General features: G+C 39.3%; 1 protein-coding gene across 2 annotated transcripts in view; it reads left to right on the top strand.

Annotated features, from left to right (window-relative positions):
* The window catches only part of SNAP25 (synaptosome associated protein 25), a 79,574-nt gene that overhangs the window by 42,724 nt on the left and 15,731 nt on the right, over positions 1-21,119 (top strand). For both annotated transcript variants that reach the window (XM_024735442.1, XM_024735441.1), the window contains exons 2-4: positions 6,981-7,116; positions 9,019-9,060; positions 16,646-16,694. In XM_024735442.1, coding sequence (XP_024591210.1) covers positions 7,045-7,116; positions 9,019-9,060; positions 16,646-16,694 — 163 coding nt within the window. In that variant the 5' untranslated portion in view covers positions 6,981-7,044. The remainder of the gene's footprint in view (positions 1-6,980; positions 7,117-9,018; positions 9,061-16,645; positions 16,695-21,119) is intronic.

Genomic DNA, 21,119 nt, shown 5'->3' with positions numbered 1-21,119 from the left:
GACTCTATTATTTGGGGAAGATGGAAAGTCTCCAGTGTGCTTTTTCTGATAAGCATCTCCCCTTTGCTTTCTGAATGAAATACTTAATCTCATGGAAATCAGCCAGTTTGTCCACCCTCTGAGTACAAGACTCTGTTGTGAGACATTTAGAACCCATGACCCCATGGAGCTCTCAGCTTCTTGGGAAGCAAATGCTGTTGGAAGTCTGCAGGTCGTGTAGAAGGGGCAGAGTGAAATAACAGCATGCAGTGCTGGATGGAGGGACAGGCAGAGTCAGGCTCCCAAGGTGGGGCTCTCAGCCTCTTCCACTGCAGCTCTGTGATCTTGGTTGGTTATCAACTTCTACTTCATTCTTTTCGTTTAACATGGAGATAATGTGATTTAGGGCAGCACTTCTCAAACTTCTGATGCTCGGTGATCTTGTGCAATAGATGATCTGATTCAGTAGGTCTGGGGTGGAGCCTAAGATTCTGCATCTCTAAGAAGTTCCCAAGTGAAGCTAATTCTGCTGGTCTGAGGACCACACTTGGAATAGCAAAGGTTTGGGGGATCCTATATAAACCCTCAAATTTTATATAAAGTTCCTGGTTTGATTCCTATCACATAGCAAGTTGTCAATAAAACTATTACTATGCATAATATATATATATATATATATATATACACACACACACACACACACACATATATATGTATATGTACACACACACATATATGCGCATAGGCTTTCTCTAATTGTGGCAAGCGGGGGCTACTCGTCGTTGCGGTGCATGGGCTTTTCATTGTGGTGGCTTCTCTTGTTGCGGAGCATGGGCTCTAGGCGCGCAGCCTCAGTAGTTGTGGCGCACGGGCTTAGTTGCTCCACGGTATGTGGGATCTTCCCGGATCAGGGATCGAACCCGTATCCCCTGTATTGGCAGGTGGATTCTTAACAACTGTGTCACCAGGGAAGTCCACACCTAATATTTTGACAAGAGTTATGTGACACAGAATGTTGGATACGTGCAGTTGATTTATCTTAATCAAGAAAGGCTGCTTCAAACCTAGGCCTAATTCGGATAATTCACAATAAATAATGCTTCCGATGTGCCTGAGGAAACTTAGGGACTTGTCTCAGCAGCAGTAACTGTGCTCACCCTTCCCTTAGAATGAGCACTTTGTGATTGATTCCACTGTGCAGCCAGGGTTGGGAACCATCTGCCTAATCGATTTTGATCAATGAGTAATTCTGAGCAATCTTTAAGAAGCCTGGGTCTTAAAAAAGTGGTACAAATGAACTTATTTAGAAAACAGAAATAGAGTCACAGATGTAGAAAAACTTATGGTTACCAGGGGGAAAAGGGGGTGGGGAGGGATAGATTGGGAGATTGGGATTGACATATACATACTACCATATATAAAATAGATAACTAATAAGGACCGACTGTACAGCACAGGGAACTCTTCTCAGTACTCTGTAATGACCTATATGGGAAAAGAATCTTAAGAGTGGATATGTGTATATGTATAACTGATTCACTTTGCTGTGCAGCAGAAACTAACACAACATTTTAAATCAGTTATACTCTAATAAAAATTTTAAAAAAAGAAAAAAGAATGAGCACTTTGAGTCTTACAGTTGCATTAACCTCAAGGAGAAATTTCACCAGTGAAAATAAGAGCGCTAGGCCCATCCTTGATCACATTCTTGTACCATCACAGTTGGGGAAAGAGACATTCCTCTAAACACATCCAAGAGATGGCTTCTTCTACGGGTGAGGACGAAAGCCCAGAGAAAACAGGTGGCTACCCCCTCTGTTAGATTCTGAGTCATGAGCCAAATGAGACCTCCCACAGTTTAGATGTGTGATACTGGTTTGTTCTTGTTGTTGTTGCTGTTTGGGTTTGTTTTGTGAAGATGAAAGGGATAGGCTAAGACATATACTCCAATCCCTTGAGTTTGACCAGAATTGTGTAACGTAAATAAGATAATGAAATGGGGTATACAGGTACAATACTATTCTTTAATACTGATAAAAGTTACAATCCACCATGAATATGTAGCCATTGGGGGTCTATTGGTATGACAACCTAGCTGTAAAATAGAAAAACAAAAAATGGGCTGAAATATAAGATGAAATTGATAAAACTGTAGTTCCTATGGAGAATTTGAATATACAGAAATCAATAGATCAGGTTGAGTAAGGATTTCAGAGAGTTTGAATAACACACCTTCCTTTTCAGCTCAATTTGATGTAGGTAGGTAGCTAGACAGAGTCAAATATGGAATAGAATTTCTTTTCAAACACAAATTAAACATTCTCAGAAATTGGTCATACGTTAGGGTGCAAAGGAAATCTCACCAGATTTCAAAAAACAAAAATCAAGTGGGTCCCGTTCACTGACCATAATGAAAATAAAATTAGAAATTACCAAAAAAACACTTCTTATGTAAATTTTAAAATCATATTTTCAAATAACTCTTGAGTTATAGAAGAAATTAAAACTGAAATCTAAAACTACTTAGAAATAAATAACAAAGACCATTCTATATGCCTAAACATGTAGGATAGGGCCACAGTAACACACAGAGGACAATTTATAGCAGTAAGTAGTATACTGTACCAAAAATAAGAAAAAATGTAAAATGAATCTTTTGTCAATTCAAGAAGATAGAAAAGGAACAATATGATAACACATCTTAGGAAGAAAAGAGAAATAAAGTAAGAATAAATGCAAGGGAAAAAAGAATTGGAAATTAACAACATAAGTAGGGATGATAAATAATATCAAAAGTTGGGATATACTTGAGATGTACTTGTCAGGTTCCTTAAAAAATAAAAACAGAGTTACCATATGATCCAGCAATCCCACTCCTGGGCATATATCCAGAAAAGATAGAAACTCTAATTCAAAAAGATACCTGCACCCCAACATTCATAGCAGCACTATTTATAATAGCCAAGACATGAAAGCAGCCTAAATGTCCATCATCAGATGAATGGATAAAGATGTGGTGTGTATACACACACACACACACACACACACACACACACACACACACACGGTGGAATATTACTCAGCCATAAAAAAGAATGAAATAATGCCATTTGCAGCAACATGAATGGACCTAGAGATTATTATACTAAGTGAAATGTCAGGCAGAGAAAGACAAATATCCTATGATATCACTTATATGTGGGATCTTAAAAAATGATACAAATAAACTTATTTACAAAACGGAAATAGACTCACAGACATAGAAAAAAATTAATGGTTACCAAAGGTGGAAGGGGGGTGGAGGGATAAATTAGGAATTTGTGATTAACAGATACACGTTACTAAATGTAAAGTAGATAAACAACAAGGACCCACTGTATAGCACAGGGAATTATATTCAATATCTTGTAATAACCTATAATGGAAAAGAATCTGATAAAGAATATATGTATATATGTGTTCTGAATCACTTTGCTGTACACTTGAAACATTGTAAATCAACTATACTTCAATTAAAAAAGAGATGTACCTGTCAGACCACTACATTATTTTCCGGTATATAAATGAAACTAAAAATAAAATCACTTCCAGTTTTTAATTAAAAGACAAAATATCCACACAACTTGCTTTGAGAATAAATATGCTTTGAAAATATGTTTTTGAAAATGACCCAAACTCATGATCTGAAACTTATCTGTGTGTCAGCAGAGAGTTACCTCTAAGCCTGTTTCCTGATCTACCAAGTAGGGATACTAACAGGGTGCATACCACGTGTCATTTAAGGTTTACATTAGTTATTATGTGAAAACATTGAAAACAGCGCCCTACGAAGAGTAGCCCTCATTAAGTGTTAGTGTGATTTTATTAATAATTAAGGAGAGTTGTCAGACTTGGTTGATAAAATCCCTGTGTTCTTCTTTGGGCTTTTTGAACATAATGAGTCTTTAATAAACTTCTGTTGAATTTGAAAGCATATCTCCACCAGAAAGCAGGCAGGGTCTACAAGAAGAGAGGGATCTGTCCTACAGAAGCCTTGTTCAAATGATTAGCGGTGTGGGGAGACACGAAGATGTAGGTTTCAGCTTTCTATGATAATTCAGCCGATGGGTATTGATGTATATAGGTTTGTTCTTTTAATTAAAGTGTGAAACAGGAAGAGAAATAGATGTTAGCTCAGGGCGTACTCTGCTTACACTTTATCCATGACATTCCTGCCCTATGGCACTTGGACTAACAGCCAATGTCCCCAGCATAATAGCCATCCATGTCTCTGTCAACCTCGTATATCAAAGGCACACACCTAAATATGCACACTCACCTTCTGTTCCTGAGCCCTAACCTCATATTTGAGTCCAAATTCTACGTGAGAAAGCAGTCTTAGGCTAATTCATGTAAATAAGCAAGCCCCTTGATGTGGGAGAAAGGGTTTTCTCCGGAGCCCGTCTGCTGTGTGTCCAATGTGGGTCTCAAATAGACTTGGATGCAGAATGAGAATGAGAGCTTTACAAATTACACCTGCCATCAAGGGATAACTGTAGACAACCCACTTTGTACCGCATACCTCGACAGCGACAGATCCTCAGACGTCTCTGTCTCTGATGCAAATGGCCCGGTGCTGATGCTGAGTCTAGGAACCTTGGTCAGCTGGTCATGAAAATTAGGCATCTTTATGAGGGCTGTACGGTCATCCCAGATTAATCACATGGATTAAATCTGACTTGTAGTCCTAAAACTCTGTCCATCAAAGGCAAATTCACTTTTATATTGTACTCCGTGCATCTTTTTTTTTTTTTTGCAGTACGCGGGCCTCTCACTGCTGTGGCCTCTCCCGTTGCGGAGCACAGGCTCCGGACGCGCAGACTCAGCAGCCATGGCTCACGGGCCCAGCCGCTCCGCGGCATGTGGGATCTTCCTGGACCGGGGCATGAGCCTGTGTCCCCTGCATCGGCAGGCAGACTCTTAACCACTGCGCCACCAGGGAAGCCCCGTGCATCATTTCTTGTTTTAAAATATTGTCCAGGAAACACAAACCCTATCACAGGAAACTCCAGGCAAAGGAAATTCTACAAACAACTACAGACAGGAAAACACACCACACCCTGTATCTGTCTATAGCAAATATACAGTGCCCTGTGGACAGGAAATGCTTTAAGAATTTCTGGGGGCACATCCATCTGCAAACAGACGTAGAGGAGTGGGAAACAGCAACAGCACTACAGGTCTGAAAGCACAAAGACCTCTATCTTCTAACAAACTGGCCTATTAAAAGGAATAGGCTGGCTTAGACTGAAGGAAGAAGTTCTGCCAAGGAACCCAGCAGCAAAATATGAAGATGGAGAACAGGGTGAGAAGGCGCTTTTGTTTGTCTCCACCTGGAAATCCTTTGAGAGGTGTTGCTTGGAGACTGGAGATTCAGGCACTCGGTTGGTTTCCCTGTTTTCAGGCTTCCGTGGATGATCAGCACTGCAGCAACATGCCTCTTGCCCAGCCATCAGTAAATGAAAGCTAATTAACAAACACTGGATTTGTTTCACTCTGAGCAAAGGGTACAGGCTTATCCTGAATGAGCAAGCTTTCTGAATATTAAGCTCCCACATCGTTACAAACAAGGTTGATCAGAACTTTCTATAATATATGCCCCTCAACAAGCCAATGAGTCTGGTATTACTTACGCTGTTGAGAAAGCTGGGGCTCAGAGACAGCGATAAACTTGTCCAGAGTCACCCAGCAACTGAGTGCCAGAACCAGCAGTACAACTACGTCTTTCTGATATCAAAGCTACGACCCACAATCTACTCAGCATTTCTGGTCCACCATTTTATCCTGGAGGGCCGATCCCAGTCACTCAGAGGAATATAGGAATTTTGTTTCTGCTCATCTCAAAGTTTAGGAATGACTTGGTATAAATTTCTTCCAAATTCTGTTTCCTAGATCCCTAATTTCTAAAATGGAGACTTGTGTTTAAGTAAAACGCAAAGCTTTTAAAACTCTACATCATATCATGAGTACATATTCTGGTGGCCAGAATGGAGGAGGTGGGTAGGGAAAGAAAGGCTCTGGAGGGAGCCTAGTCTGGTTATCTGTAATTTGCACTAAACGGGATTTCAAGAGAGCAGCCAGAAAAATGCACAGGTCACATTTCAGGACCACGGGCCCATCCTTCTTTAGAAAAATTCCTATGCACACCCACATAAGCCCTCTTGGCAACCTCTGATAACGACTGAAAGAGACGAAAGATTTTCTGTCTTTTGCTTTTAAATGCCCCTCAATACAATGGACTACTACTCAACAGCAAGAAGGAATGCACTATTAGTACATGCTACAACATGAATGAATATCAAAATGATTATGCTAAGTGAAAGAAGCCAGAAAAAAATAATCCATACTGTATCTTTCCATTTATATAAAATTCTAGGAAATGCGAACTAATTTATAGTGACAGAAAGCAGATAAGCAGTTGTCTTGGCACGGGGCTACAGTGAGATGGGATGGGTGGGTAGGTAGGATTATAAAAGGCATGAGGAAACTTCTGGGGGTGATGGATATGTTTATTTTCTTAATTGTGGTCATGGTTTCCTGGGAGGATGCATCTGTCAAAACTTCTCATTGTATACTTCAAAGATATGGGATTTATTGTGTGCCAAATATACCTCAATAAAGCTGTTAAAAAATAAAATAGAAATAAATAAGTGGGAGGTTAAAGGTATTCTAACCCGGAACCACATCCTTCCCTACTGACATTTCAAACTTGAGTGGTGTGTGTCTTAAAAATTATTTCATAGGCAGACAGGTATCCATCTCCATTGTAAAGTAGGCAAATAGGTATTCATGGTGGCTTTTGGAGAAAGAGCATCATTCTGCGGACTCCTGTCTGGGTACGGCTTCCAGCTCAGAAGATGAGTCATGGAGACAGAGCATGGACCGTTGAGACCTTCCCCTAGCTGAGCACACCTGCCTGTACACATATAAGCTCTCACACGTTCAAATCTGCTTCTTTCCAGGTTCCGTGGCCAAACCCATCACTGACGCTCCAGCCCAGGCACCCCGCCAACCCCCACCCCTACCATGGCTGAAGACGCGGACATGCGCAATGAGCTGGAGGAGATGCAGCGAAGGGCTGACCAGCTGGCTGATGAGGTGAGGGATGGAGACCTGGGAAGGGAGCAAAAGATGGAGAGCTGCATAGTTTGTCTTATTCAGGTTGAGGTGGGAAAAGGGCTTCTTCTCATGTCTCAGAAAAAAAAAAAAAACAGGAGGAGTATGACTTTGATTTCCTATATATCTAAGGGCTCTGCACACAGGAATGGGTTGGTTATAAAACTTGCATGCAGATCAGTGACTGAGCCCAAGCTTCCAACTCCTAGAAATCTAGAGAAGTCAAGATCCTCTAAGAAAAGCACTGTCTTTGGGTGTCTTACAGCCAACGTTGTGCCAGAGTTGGCTCAATTCTGAGAGCTGGTTGTTACATTGTCCAGAACTTTGCAAGGTGGTATTAAAATTGAATTATATAAACTGACAATTGAATAGATCATATTAAAATCAAAGGTAATAAATACGTCCTAATGATTTTACTACTCTCTATGCTTTCAAAGTTCTTGGCATGTGTTGTATCTGTAGTGTGAGGATACCGTCTAGAGGCGTGTTACCGTGAACCTTCCCAAGTTCACCTTCAGTGACACCATGGTGTAGTTAGAAATCAGAGAGGGAAAAAGTATTTATACCACGGAATCTGCAAACACTACAAATCAGGGCTTGACCTATTGTTTTGTTGATCCTCTAGACTTAAGAAAGTGGAAAAATATTAATAATGCAGATTAAACTTAAAAGTATGAACATCCGCAGCCATCACACTATAAGCAACACAAAAAAGAATTGAGAAATCTTCCAGTATTTGAAAACTATGATTCTCTTCAGCAGAGAAGCCACTTGCATCATTGACAAATGAATAAAGTTCCAAAACATGTCTTCATTCTTTCACTTGCCTTTTATTCACTCACGTAAATGAAAATATCCACCAGCGTTCATACCAGAGCTGCTCTTGTTTTATGCGTGCTTAGCTGTGGACACAAGAGTTCAGCAAAAATCAACAAAAGCTTTCTGTGAAAATCGATTGGCTATACAGAATTTGAAATAAGGTGTTGTGTATTTTATTATTATTTATAAATTTTATGGTAGTCATCCTATATCTCATCTTTGTAATACACACACACACACACACACACACACACACATCTTTTTTCTGGAGAGCCCATTGTTAACATTTACCGGCATACCTCTGCTTACAGCCATTCTATTTCAAAAAGCAGCCTGCGGACAGTGCTTCCAGGAAAGTGAACATGCTTCATGTACCTGCAAACTCTTGTCCAAAATAAGTTTGCCATTGAAAAGCACAGCTTTTGAGAAATCACACTGGTTGCTGGATTCTAGTAATTTAAAAGGAACTTAGAAAAAAGTGACCACACTGTGTCCAAGGGGCCAGTGCTGAATTCATTTTTTCTTATCTAAGGATGAAGATAATTATTATAGCTTTCTCCTATAGACTAGTTGTTTAAACACGTTTGATTTTTTTTCCACCCTAGGGCAACAACTTAATTTGTACTGATAAGAACTTCCAATTGTGTTTCTAGGAGCTTTATAAGAAAATCGAAGTTAGATTCATCTCAATTCATGACAAATGATATTTGCCTTTAAAATTCAATATTCCTGGTCCAGGGAGGCCAAATTAGTCCTCTGAGTATTCGAGATAATTTTTCATGCCTCCTGCACATGCAAAATTACCTTTTCGAGCTTACTTTGTCTTTGATATCAAAATCAACTTCATCTGGTTTTGATTTTATGACAATCAGCTTTAATGTAATTGCTTTAGGGAATCTTATTATGTAGAAAGCCTGATAGGAAAGAGATTGAAATTGTGGTTCAGTTACAAACTTCAATGAACATGTGATAACAACCCTTTATGTTTCCCAAGTGAAGAAAGTTTTTCTGATATTCCAAGAACTCTGGATCCTGCACTCATAATATTTATGTTTTTTATCTTAGTCGCTGGAAAGCACCCGTCGTATGCTACAACTGGTTGAAGAGGTAAGCAGTGACTATATTTTAAGATGAACTAATCCCTTTGGCTGACATATTCTTTGCCTAGACCCTTTGCCTTTCCCTAGACCACTGTCCCATTGATTCCAGTGTGGATGTAGCTACCAGAAAGCCATATAATGAGAGAGATGCTATATTTAAGTTGCCAGGTAGCCATCAAAGTATTCACTCTCCCTCCAGCCCAGCCTATCTTCCTAGTCTCAGAAGCAGAAGAGGGTGGTATTTCCAAGTATATAAATGTTCCCAAGAAATCACAAAAACAAATCAGAACGATTTTTTAATATGCGAAAGAATTATCTACATAAAATCCTCATTTGTACTGATTTTGATGCCTCTAAATTACATCTAATCTTGGCCTTCTGTTTTAAATCTAGCTACATATATCACTTTAAAAAATATGTACCCAGAGAGGCATAATTTTCAGAAATTGTTACATTTATAGTCGGGCACTAAAATTCATGAAATAATAGGAAAATCCTTTAATAAAGGGAAACATCAAGTCTAGTCATGTAAATATAGAAGCTCTTTTATATTCCTGACTCTGGATTTAACATCCATTTTCAAGGCATGGTTAATGAATCCGTGACTATTTTTAAATGGGTGAAATAGGGCAGACAGCAATAATGGAACCAAAAGGGCATTTGCAATAAACCTCATTTATTCCAATTTGGGAGAGCGGCAGTCAACCAGGAAGAATAAATGGATTAATTGAACTTGTCCGTTGGGAGAGATGAAGTGGAAAAAGAATGGGATGAGCTATATTTATCTTAACTGAATAAAACAAGTCTAATCATTTTTATTCAGTGAGATGCTGTTTTATCTATGCTTTGAAAATGCTTATCAATGTATAAATTCATGTGTGGTTATCATCTTTAGAGATCTTGGGGGTTTTCTAGCAGAATGATCAAATGAGCCTACTTGCCTCATGCTACTGTAAATTGCTTTTGCAATGACATGAAAGGAGAAAAGTGTCAATTTTATAAGGCTAAAAGGAAGGGCAGCCGCCTCTTACACTATGGAAGCCAACATTTTCCCTTACTTCTGCAGCTTCAGCTTCTCAGCTAAGAATGGAATATAGCTAACTGTGAATTGCCACAGGACGGGGAGGAGAAGGTGGCAACCAAGAGCTCAGAGGACCCCTGGGAAGGGTGGGGTGTCCACTGAAGGAGATCTATTATCATGAAAAATGACAGTTTGAGCCTGCAGCGTAGCACAAACTGGCCCTCACAGGAGGTGGGCCAGCAAGGGGCCCTCAGCAGCACAGGAAAGCAACCTTCACTCTCTTAATGAAGAGAAATGTTTTCTTTGTGCTGTCCTGGGACTCATGCAGAAGTACTTGAGGACCAGAAAGGAGGCAGATATTCTAAATCTACTAGTGTCGATGAGGCTTTCAGAATCCACATGTTGCCCCTCATCTTGTCATGAGAACAAGTAAAAGGAACAAATCTGAGTAACATCCACACATGAGCTCTCACCGTGACAGGAAGGAAGGGAGCCCAGAAGTCAGCTGACAGCTGACATCATTATCTTGATTCGTGTTTATGACCTTCAACCATGGCCTCCAAGCTCATATTTCATTTTCATTTGTGTGTGTGCACATGTGAAGGGAGTTTCTAAACTGCAAAATCTATCACCAGTTTGCCCACCTGTGCAATGTTAAAACTGCCTAGAGCACAGAAAGTGATGGAGGAATGCATCCAACACACTTTTCCCAACTAGCCCCTCCCCCATCAGAGTCTTTGGGCCGCAGAGACTTCTTTTTCTGTGTCTTAAATTGCAGGCAACGTTGGCCAGTCTTGGAAAAGGAGTGTCTGCTCTAATTTATTCTGGAAAAAAAAAAATCTCAGAAGCTCTATTAATTGAAGTAGGATTCTCAAATATTACATTTTTGTTTTTCCTAAAGTGTTTCTCGATCAAGCATGAAGTTGCATCTTAGAACAGGGGGTGAAACAGATGGATGCTGTCTCCTGCCTCTAACACATGAGAGGAGGCTATTAGACTTTCCATCCTTAGGAAATTATGAGTAAGGCATTATTAGACTAGATTGATTGCTCTTATATCCTCCTGGGTTATCTTATATTGATGGTCAAACATCCCTTATGTCTAGGGCATTGGCCAGTCAGATGATATTCTGCTTTCAATCAGGAAGGAAATTCTCTTTAAAGAGAATCAGCATTAAATATTCATCAAGGGCAGAAATCATTTGGAAAATCTGAGCATTGAAATACTAGGATCTTGCCCATGATCCCAAAGTCCATCAGTGCCATATAATTTGAATTGAGCTGAATGCTTATTGAAATTCAGTCTCAAAGACAGGAAAGGTTACTCAACTTGTGAAGTTTCCCTGAGGCAAACAATCCCACTTTCAGTGGAATGTATAGGACTTTGTGCCATCCCTCATGGACTTTAAGGTGTAACAGAGTGGAAGGCATGGAAGCTTGGTTTTTAATAGAAGCCATCATCAGTGTATCAAGGACAATGTAAAGTTACACAGAGATCAGTAGAGAAAGTTCAGAAAAGCTGAATACCATACACACATAAAAAGATTAGAAATCACATAACACTTGGTTCCCAGCCTGGGCCTGGGAACTGGCTCTTTTGATGGATGCATTTCAGCAAATATTTATGGAGTGCCTGATGCTGGAGGTGGAAGATCAAAATTGATATCATGTAGAAAAACAGATATGAAAATAGCTCTCCAAATTCAAGGCCACACCTGCCTCAGGAGCACAGAGGAAGGGACAATGAATTCTAGAGGGAGAGTCATGAATACTATTTGATTCCAGACAAAAAAGTTAACTCTGCTAATACTAGCTGCAGGAAATGAGCTCTACATGTTAATGCCTTGGGCTATAGAACAAAGCCAGGAAAAGCCACACTGCCCTAGGGCAGGCTGATCCAAAAGCCCCACACAGAGCTTTCACGCAGTGGTGGTTACTGAGGGCTCCCCAACATGTATGGGTGTTTCAGCATCTTTTCTTTTCATTCCAACTTATCTTTTGAAACACGTTGGCCACAAGAAGAAAATAAGCATTCTAAAGCTATGTCTTTGTTATGCCAGACTTTGTACTAAAGGTGGAAAATTCAGGCTGAGCAGTTGTTTTCAGGTAGGCAGTTGTAGGGATCTTTTGGAACTCTCGCGGTTAAGAGGGTGTCTGGACTGGCCTAGTTTTAACTCAGGTGTATTGGACTTTGGGAAAAGCATTGCAGGATGACAAAAGACTTTAAAATGTTCTATAAACATGGTCTTAGATCATCAGCAAGAAAAAAAATAAGAATAGAGAAATAAAAAGTAAATGAAAAAAATCAGGGACTTCCCTGGTGGTCCAGTGGTTAAGAATCTGCCTTCCAATGAAGGGGATGTGGGTTCAATCGCTGGTTGGGGAACTAAGATGCCTCATGCCATGAGGCAACTAAGCCCACGTGCCGAAGCTACCGTGCCTACGCACTCTGGAGCCCACACACCACAACTAGAGAGCCTGAGTGCTGCAACTAGAGAGACGCCCATGTGCCACATCGAAGAGCCCAAGCCCGCGTGCTGCAACGCAGATCCCATGCACCGCAACTAAGACCCAGTGCAGCAAAATAAGTAAATAAATAAATATATTTTAAAAAAGCACTGACATCTCCAACTCCCCCTGTTCACAGTTAGACAAGTTTCCCAGGGATCTTGAACAGGAACCAGGAATTGAGCTAAGACAAAAATAGAACAACCTCCTCTCCCTCCTAGCTATTAAAACATAATACTCATTAAGGAATCAGAGAAAGTAACATTCTGCCTCCCCCAAGATATTGTCGCATCCCTGTCCTTCTCTCTTGCCATCCTAGTTCCTCCAAAGGACCACCCAGTTGTTTTGATAAAAGTTGTCAGCAAAAAGTGGAGCCAAATATAAGTTCTACTATTTATTGAGAACCTACTATATGCCAGCAACTGTGCTCAGAGTTTATTATCTAATTTAATCCCTGCAGTCACTTTTTCTACTGCTTTGCTCTCCATTTTGCCAAGGAGGAAATTGAAGTCCACAGTGGTTAAGAAACTTGCTTGAGACACACAGCCACAAAAGACAGAGATGAAATTCAAACTCAGATCTACCTGATTCCAGAGTGTGAATTCTTACAGCATTTCCCTTACACCAGCAACTCCCACAATATTTAAAAATTTTTTGAGAATTCCACAAAAAGCAAAAGGATCTAAGAAAACAAACATAGCAGCTCATCCTAAACTGACAGATTCCACACAAATGAAATCCTTTATCTCAGTTTTTGAATCATGGCCTCCAGTGGAGTTGAACCTGTAGAAGCTTTTAGGTTCTGTAGCTTATTTTGTCTTTATAAATCTTGGGAAGTGAGGGAGATGTTTCTGTCCCCATCTGACAGCTGGGAAAGCTGAGACACAGAACGGATGACTCTAGAGCAATAGAACTGTAAAGATAAGTCTAGAATTCAGAATTACTGACTCCCAGATGCCAGCTCTGTTCACTTGACCAAACTGTTTATCATTCTGTGAAGCACAGTTTAGAAGCCAGGCATTTGTCTGGCCCTTACCTTAGTGCCTGGGGCAGAGTGGAAGCACAATAACCATTTAGTGAAGGAATGAATGAATGAACAAACTAATGAACGAGTGAGTGAATGAACCATCCTAGCAACTACCCAATCTTATTTAGCATCTCTATCCTTATCTTAAATATGGGAAAGCATCCTGAAAGGTCAAGTGACTCCTCCCCAATCTCAAGACTATTAACTGGCTGAGCTAAGAACATAATCCAGCGTTCCTGACTCTCTGACCTGTGCTCACTGCTTCTGTTCTCCCAAATTGGGGCAAACTCTTGGTGGTTCTTTGAATCATTCCAGCACTGAAACATTTAGCACCAAATTGAACAAAGAGGAAATTATACTTGCAGAGGAAATTATACTTTATTTTATTTATTATATAAAATAAATGGGTAGAGCAGAAAGGGTCAACAGATGAGAGTTGAACTGACTAAACTGAAGTCACTCACCTGTTTCTCACCCTCCATCCCAAATAGAACAGAACAGAAACCTCGTGCATAGCCTTGAGTTGGATCCTTAGAGAAGAAGATGCTCTCTGAGATGACTCCATCCTCACTGGAACTTGCATTGTCACATCCATATGCCTGAATGAGCCATCTGCTTTTTACAATTTCCTCTCATAAACAATGGCTAAAATTTGCAGAAAAGGGGCATAGAAATTGTTAAAATACAGTCTAGTGTAGACAAATGTCCATTTATAACACATTGAAGAACAAGATTTTGAAATGTCTTGTGGGGTCTAGAATCTTGCTGCTCAATGTATGGCCCTGCACCAGCCAGCATCGCCGATCTTGTTCAAAATGAAAAATCTCAGTCTCTACCCCAGTCCTACTGAATCAGGATCTATATTTTAACAAGATGTTTTCTATGCAGGGAATTCATATACACATTAACGTTTGAGCAGTGGTCTAGAAACTTCTGGTGGTAGTCTGTAATGATGATATTTTAGTATGCCCAGATATCCTGCTATAGATGCATTTTGTGAAGGTATTTACTTTATTAACCCTGGTGTAAGGCTAACTATAGGCCAGGCACCGTTCTAACATGTGCCGCCTATTAATTCATTGAATTCACATAAGAACTCAATGAAGTATGAACTATTATGATTGCTGTATTACAAATGAGAGAACTGAGGCACAGAGCAATTAAGACATTTGCCCGAGGTCCTGCAGCCAGGAAAGAAAATCACCAGGATTCCAAGGCAGAGTCTAGCTCCAGAATCTGTGCTGTCAATGACTCCTGAAGTCATCCTGAGCCATCACTCTCCAAACTACATCCTGACTTTGCAACTAAAACTTATCAAAATGTGTTCAACCACTAATTTGAAAAGATACATGCACCCCAGTGTTCATAGCAGCATTATTTACAATTGCCAAGGTATGGAAATGACCTAAGTGTCCATCAAGAGATGAATGGATAAAGAAGCTGTGGTATATATATATACAATGGAATACTATTCAGCCCATAAAAAAGAATGAAATTTCGCCATTTGCAGCAACATGGATGGACTTGGAGGGTATTATGTCAAATGAAATAAGTCAGACAGACAAAGACAAATACTGTATGATATCTTATCTGTGGAATCCAAAAAACACAACAAACTAGTGACTAAAACAGAAAAGAAGCAGACTTACAGATATAGAGAACAAACTAGTTGTTACCAGTGGGGAGAGGGAAGGGGGAAGGAGCCATAGAGGTGTAGGGGTAAAAAAGGGGTTCTTATATGATTACATGAAATCATGTATGTGAAAGTTTTGAAAATTATAAAGCACTATACAACTTAAAGAATCTTTCATTCAATTTTTTTAAAACAAGCATAATAGGCTTTTCTGTCTGGTAGAGTTAACTGCACACGTTCTCTGAAATGGTGAGCTTATAAAAGCTCACAGAAATAATTTTCAGTGTTTTATTTTATTTTTGAAAGCACTATTGGAATTAAATTGTTGAAATACTGTTTAAAAAAACAAAACAAAACACTTTTGTTGACCTCCACTAACATCTCTCTCTTAGGTTAATGTAAGTCAGTCGAAAATAAATGGGGCCATGAGAGACGTATTTTAGAATTTATTCTAGGTACCACCATGAGCTTTTCTTGAAAAAACAATTAATCCAAACTGTAAGCACGGCCATTTAATATCTATTAATAATCACCCTATAAAACGGAAGGTCTTTACATAACTAGTTCCTGGAAATGATGATTATGAGCAATGCAAATATCTCTGCTCCTTTTTTCCCACCCACCAACTCCCACTCCCCTCCACTAAATAGTTCAGGGCTGTTTGGTTTATTTAGATCATAAGGGGTGAACAAAAAAACTGCAGTAAAACTTGTGGATGAATTATTTTCTCACACCATATTATTGTGCAGAATTTCAGATTTCATTAGAAAAAGCCCTTATTTCTCATCTGTCATTCCCTTTTCTAAATCTTGCAGAACTTCTCTCCATAGAGAAAGAAATGGAAGATTGAATTTCCTTTTGAGCTATGTTTCTCAACCTTTGTGAAGCTGTCATCCTTTTTGATAAACCTAAAAATCTCACCACCACTCCCAAGATTCTTACACATCTTTTCAGTAGAGCACCCCTCCCCAATTCACCTAGGGAAACTTTCTGATCTATCTGCCAGAGAAGATTTAGTCTTGAAGATTTTGAAAGATTTGCTTTCTGTGGTTGGTGTTACAAAAACTATAGGCATCTTTATTTTCCAGATATAAAATCACACTATAATATTAAGTATGTGTATTTCAAGTCCATGCCAAGCCCCATCCCGAGCCCCACCCCATGGAGACTGAGCTACATACCCCTCTTCTATCTGAGAATCACTGATGAAGCAAGTCCACAGGTGACCCACCTCTCTGAGTTCCTCCCCAGCCCCTAATACTCTCCGCCATATTTCCTCCCTCTTTTTCCTTTGGTCCTTCTTCATTTTCCATATCTAGGGCTAATTGTCCCCTTACTGATTTCTCTTTCTCTCTTTTCTCTCTCTAACTCTTTTTCCACTTTGCTACCATTATTGGAATGTAGAGTAAAGATGCTGGTATCAGGACTTTGGTTATGTTGGATGAACAAGGAGGTAAGTTCAGATTTCTTCAGTAAGAACAATTCCTCATCTGAATAAACTCCATTAAAAAATGATTTGTGCATCTACAGGTGGCCATTGATGTGTGTTATGCACATATATGTGTGTAAGAGTTCTACAGTTTTTATCTTGCTTTTTTTCTCCTTTTTCTGTTGAAAAGATTGGTAAATGTATGGAAATGTTGAGATCTTCATGGTTGAGTAAATGGTACTACACGCCCTGTTATATGTGTTGGGGTAATAGAATTTTGAAGGCAGAAGTCATTTGTTTGAATTTTTAATGATAGGATTTTGGAGAGTTTGAGAATTCTCCTCCTCATCCCCAATCTTTCCCATAAATTTGATGTGGTAATTCCTAAATAGAATGAGAGAATAGTATACCATATTGTCCATTTCTTTTGACCATCCTAATTCAGCATCTGGCAATATTGATTTCCAAGTCATTATGAGAATTCCTTGAATAACTGGAAGCTGTTTTTAACAGGACATAAACTGAGGGAAATCACTGTAAAGTGGAAAATTGAACATTTAAAATATTTGAACTTTTTCTTTTAATTATTACGGAAATACTAAAAGCAGTGAACATCAGAGTGCCAACATTTTAGTATAGCATATTTAGTCTACAGTGGAACCTAGAAGGGTAACACCAAACTTTTGTTCTTTGATTTATACATAGAATCATACAGCAATGATTTATTTAATTCTAGCCACAAGTTAGTTACCTGATTCCATTCTGAATTCTTATCATAATAATCAGGTTTAGCAGAATTTTTTCTCTTTATGTATATCTTACAAAGACATTAGAAAATTCTTAACAATCACGAGAAATTTTTTGTCAAAGATAAAAATATAAAATTTTCTACAACATGGAACACCATAAAAAAACTCCAGGAATAAACCTCAAACTGGGGAGGTGGGGACGGGGCGGGAAACTGCCTTACGGATAACAGACATAAGGCATTTCCCTAAAATACAGAGAGAACTTGCATTTTATCAAAGAAAAGGACAACAACATACAAGAAACAATGGATGTAATATGTAAATCATCAGTTTACAAGTAGACAAATGAAACCATGCTTCACCCAACAACAGTAATGAGATGCCACTCTTTAGCAGATTGGCACAACTTCTTTTAATTGATAACAATCAATGCTGTGAATATGTTGGGAAAACAGAAACTCTCAATCTACAGATGGGCACTGTTGATCGGTACAAAGTTTAAGAGTAATTTGATAATATCTCCAAATTTTGATGTGCACACATCTTTGACCAAGATATTCCACTCATAGAATTATATGCTACAGATATTCACTGACAACTCCGTGAAGAAAAATATACACGCCTTACCTGTAATGGTGTAAAACTGGAAACTAAATGTCTGTCAGTGGGGAGACTGACCAAATCAATTATGATATGGCCAGGAAAGAAATTCTGCATAAAATGTTCTGCAACCTTTACAATATATGAGATCAATTTTTACTAACTTCTGAAGAGTTACAGCAGGGGCAGGGAGGGACTGAAGGAAGGTGTATTATTTGGGGTCCTCTGGGAAGCAACTGCTAAGAATCAATTAGAAGTGTGTGAGACTTCTTAAGGAAATGTCTGCGGTGGGTGAAGGGGAGAGGAAGCAGGAGTAGGCAGGGAGAGCCTTTGGACTGTGATGCGGGCTTGACACTTGTGAGAGGAGAGGGGAGCAGAAGGAGGATTGGGTAGGAAGAGCCTCATTCTGTAGTGCTGCTCTGAGAAAGTCTCAGCCAGACTGATAGGCAGCCCAGGAGCAAAGACAACCCAATGGAGCAGCCCTGTGACGGGCAGGGATGCCTCCACTCTAGTAAATTGTGCTCAGCTGTTGGCTAGAAGCATCCCAGGGAGGGCATGGCTTCCATGTAAATGTGGTAGATCCCATAGGTGCAACAGCTGGAGGTGTCAGCTAACTACAGGGTCTCTCTTGAAGGGAGATCTGAGGGGTACACCCTCATGGCTGCTATATAAAGACATTTGTTTCTATATTATTTATTTGTATTGAACTTTTCCAATAAATATACACCAACTATTTTTTTTTAATCGGAAGAAAATTTTTTTAAAAAACAATTGAACATCAATCCCAACACTTCTCCCCCCATTTTTAAAATATAAATTGTCAAAATTAATACAAAAATAATGGAGCCTAGTGGAGTTGTATTTTGAAGGAATTACAATAGCTGTGGCAGTCTTCAGAACTCTCCAGATGAATTTGCTATAAATCATAAGACTTGCTGGCTTGATGTGTATAACAATGTCCCAGACTTTGAAACTCAGGACACAGCAAATCATTGCTTTTTTAAAAAATTTATTTAATTAGGCAGCAGGTGCCCATACAGAAGAGTGGTACCTCATTTGCAGAGCTAAATTGATACATATATACTCAGGTAATAAGAAGTTCTATCTTATTAACTCTTTTAGTTAATAATTTGCATGTGAAGAGAGTAGAAAAGGAGCATTGCAATAGGAGAAAAAGTTTGAGAAAGGTTCAGGATAATACCATTTTCTCCCCTAATTATAAAGCATTGACATGAAAAAATAATATATACAAATCTGAAGTCAAAAAGAAAGTGAATAAGATATTGAGTTTCAAATTTCATTGTACTTTGATGAAGAAAATCTACAGGAAAAATTTGCCAGAATCTCCAACATAATACAAAAATATATTATTCTTAAACACAAATGATTCCCAGGAACATCTTTACATTATTCTCTGAGAAACGAAGTAAAATTGCAGATTGCCCCCACAAGATAGTTAATGTTCTCAGCTAAGACATTTCGATTGTGGCCACACAGCAATAAATGCTAACTTCTTGGTTGAACATATTTCCTAGGATAACCTGGGTTTTACCAGATGCGTGGTGAATAATTGATACCGATGAGAAGCATGCAACTGTAAACCCTCAAAAGTGGGTAGCTTCTGCCTGGTCTTAAATGCTACATGTTCCATTTATACTGTAAGAAGAGATTAGAACTTTTGAAATGACTGATGAGTCAACAACCATCTTTACTGCCATTGTAAATGCATTTTGACACTGCATATGCTGTGTTTAGTTATTTAGATCAGTAACTGCTTTAAAATTTCTCTCCAGTTATGCTCTACTAATTTTGTCTTTGCCTGAACACCAAAAGTGTTGACTGCAACTGCACAGAAGTCTCAAGAAACAGCCATCCGCCTAAAGAGCCAATCCAGGTTGTCCTGCTAAATGGTTGTGCTAGGAAATTCCTTATGGGATTCTTGTTTTACACCCAGGTGTCAGGAGACACCAAGGAGCATTGAGCATGACAGATGGCCCTGAAATGTCCTACGTCCTTGGACTTTTCTTGTCTCCAAGAGAAGTCCCCATGAAAAACCCCTAGCCCTAATGTGGGATGATTTAACCTTTCACTTCCATATCTCTTGTTCCCTTTGTTGGTCTTTGCTGGGTTATATGTTTGTTTTGATGCTGAAAATGCTGCTCTTGGGACAATCCCATGGGAACGGCTACAAACTAAACAGTGAAATCTTTGACCACTGCCTGGCAGAGTAAAGGAAAAGTAAACCCTCATCCACAGAGCCTGCCAACTTTCTTAAAGGGTTCATGGCACTACAGGGTAAAATTTGTGAAAACATCCCTCTTGCTAAAGTCCACTCACCAATATCTCTTCTGAATGACTAAAGCTGCATTGCCCAATATGGTAGCCCCTAGTCACGTGGTTATTTAAATTTATTTAAATGAATTTCCATATGGTCATCAATTCTAAGGAAAATGGAAATCATGTAGGCAGTATCTTGTAATTGGTTACACTCATGAAGGCTTGCACATTGGGTCAATCAATAGCATTGACCTCTTGCTATTCTTCTGCTGTTTCTTTTTTTACTAGATTGAGGATTCTAACGGTCCCATGCTGCTTCACTTACGTAATATTAGTAGAAAAGATGTCTAAACTTAGATCCCTGAGCATCCTGCCATTGGTGGATCCATTACAAATAACCAGTCATCCAAATATCATAGCAAAAGAAAGAACAAGCTCTTGCCCCAACATATAGTGTGATGTACTGGAATACCTCCCCAATCCCAAATTTTATTCCCCTCCCAGTCTCCAAGAGTAAACAGAAAACAGCCAGAAAGTAAGTTTAGGGAGGTAAGGAGCAGTCAACCCTAGACACTGCATTGCATCAGCTTCTCAGATCCTGCTGTCTACGCAAGAATGGAATGAGGATATTGATTGCTTTCAAGCATTTCCTGAGGAAAATCTTCACAGAAATCATTTAAGTGCTGTGAAGTCCCAATACACCAAACATATCCACAAACGTAACTCAGTAACACTCTTAAAATTGACATTATTGTGAGCTCCTGCTATGTGCCATAGCACTGAATAAAACAGGCAAAAATCCCTGCCTTTATAGCATTCACAT

The sequence above is a fragment of the Neophocaena asiaeorientalis genome, unplaced genomic scaffold (genome assembly GCF_003031525.2).
Source record: "Neophocaena asiaeorientalis asiaeorientalis breed wild unplaced genomic scaffold, Neophocaena_asiaeorientalis_V1.1 scaffold64, whole genome shotgun sequence".
Lineage (NCBI taxonomy): Eukaryota > Metazoa > Chordata > Mammalia > Artiodactyla > Phocoenidae > Neophocaena > Neophocaena asiaeorientalis.
This window is presented reverse-complemented; position numbering and strand designations above follow the sequence as displayed.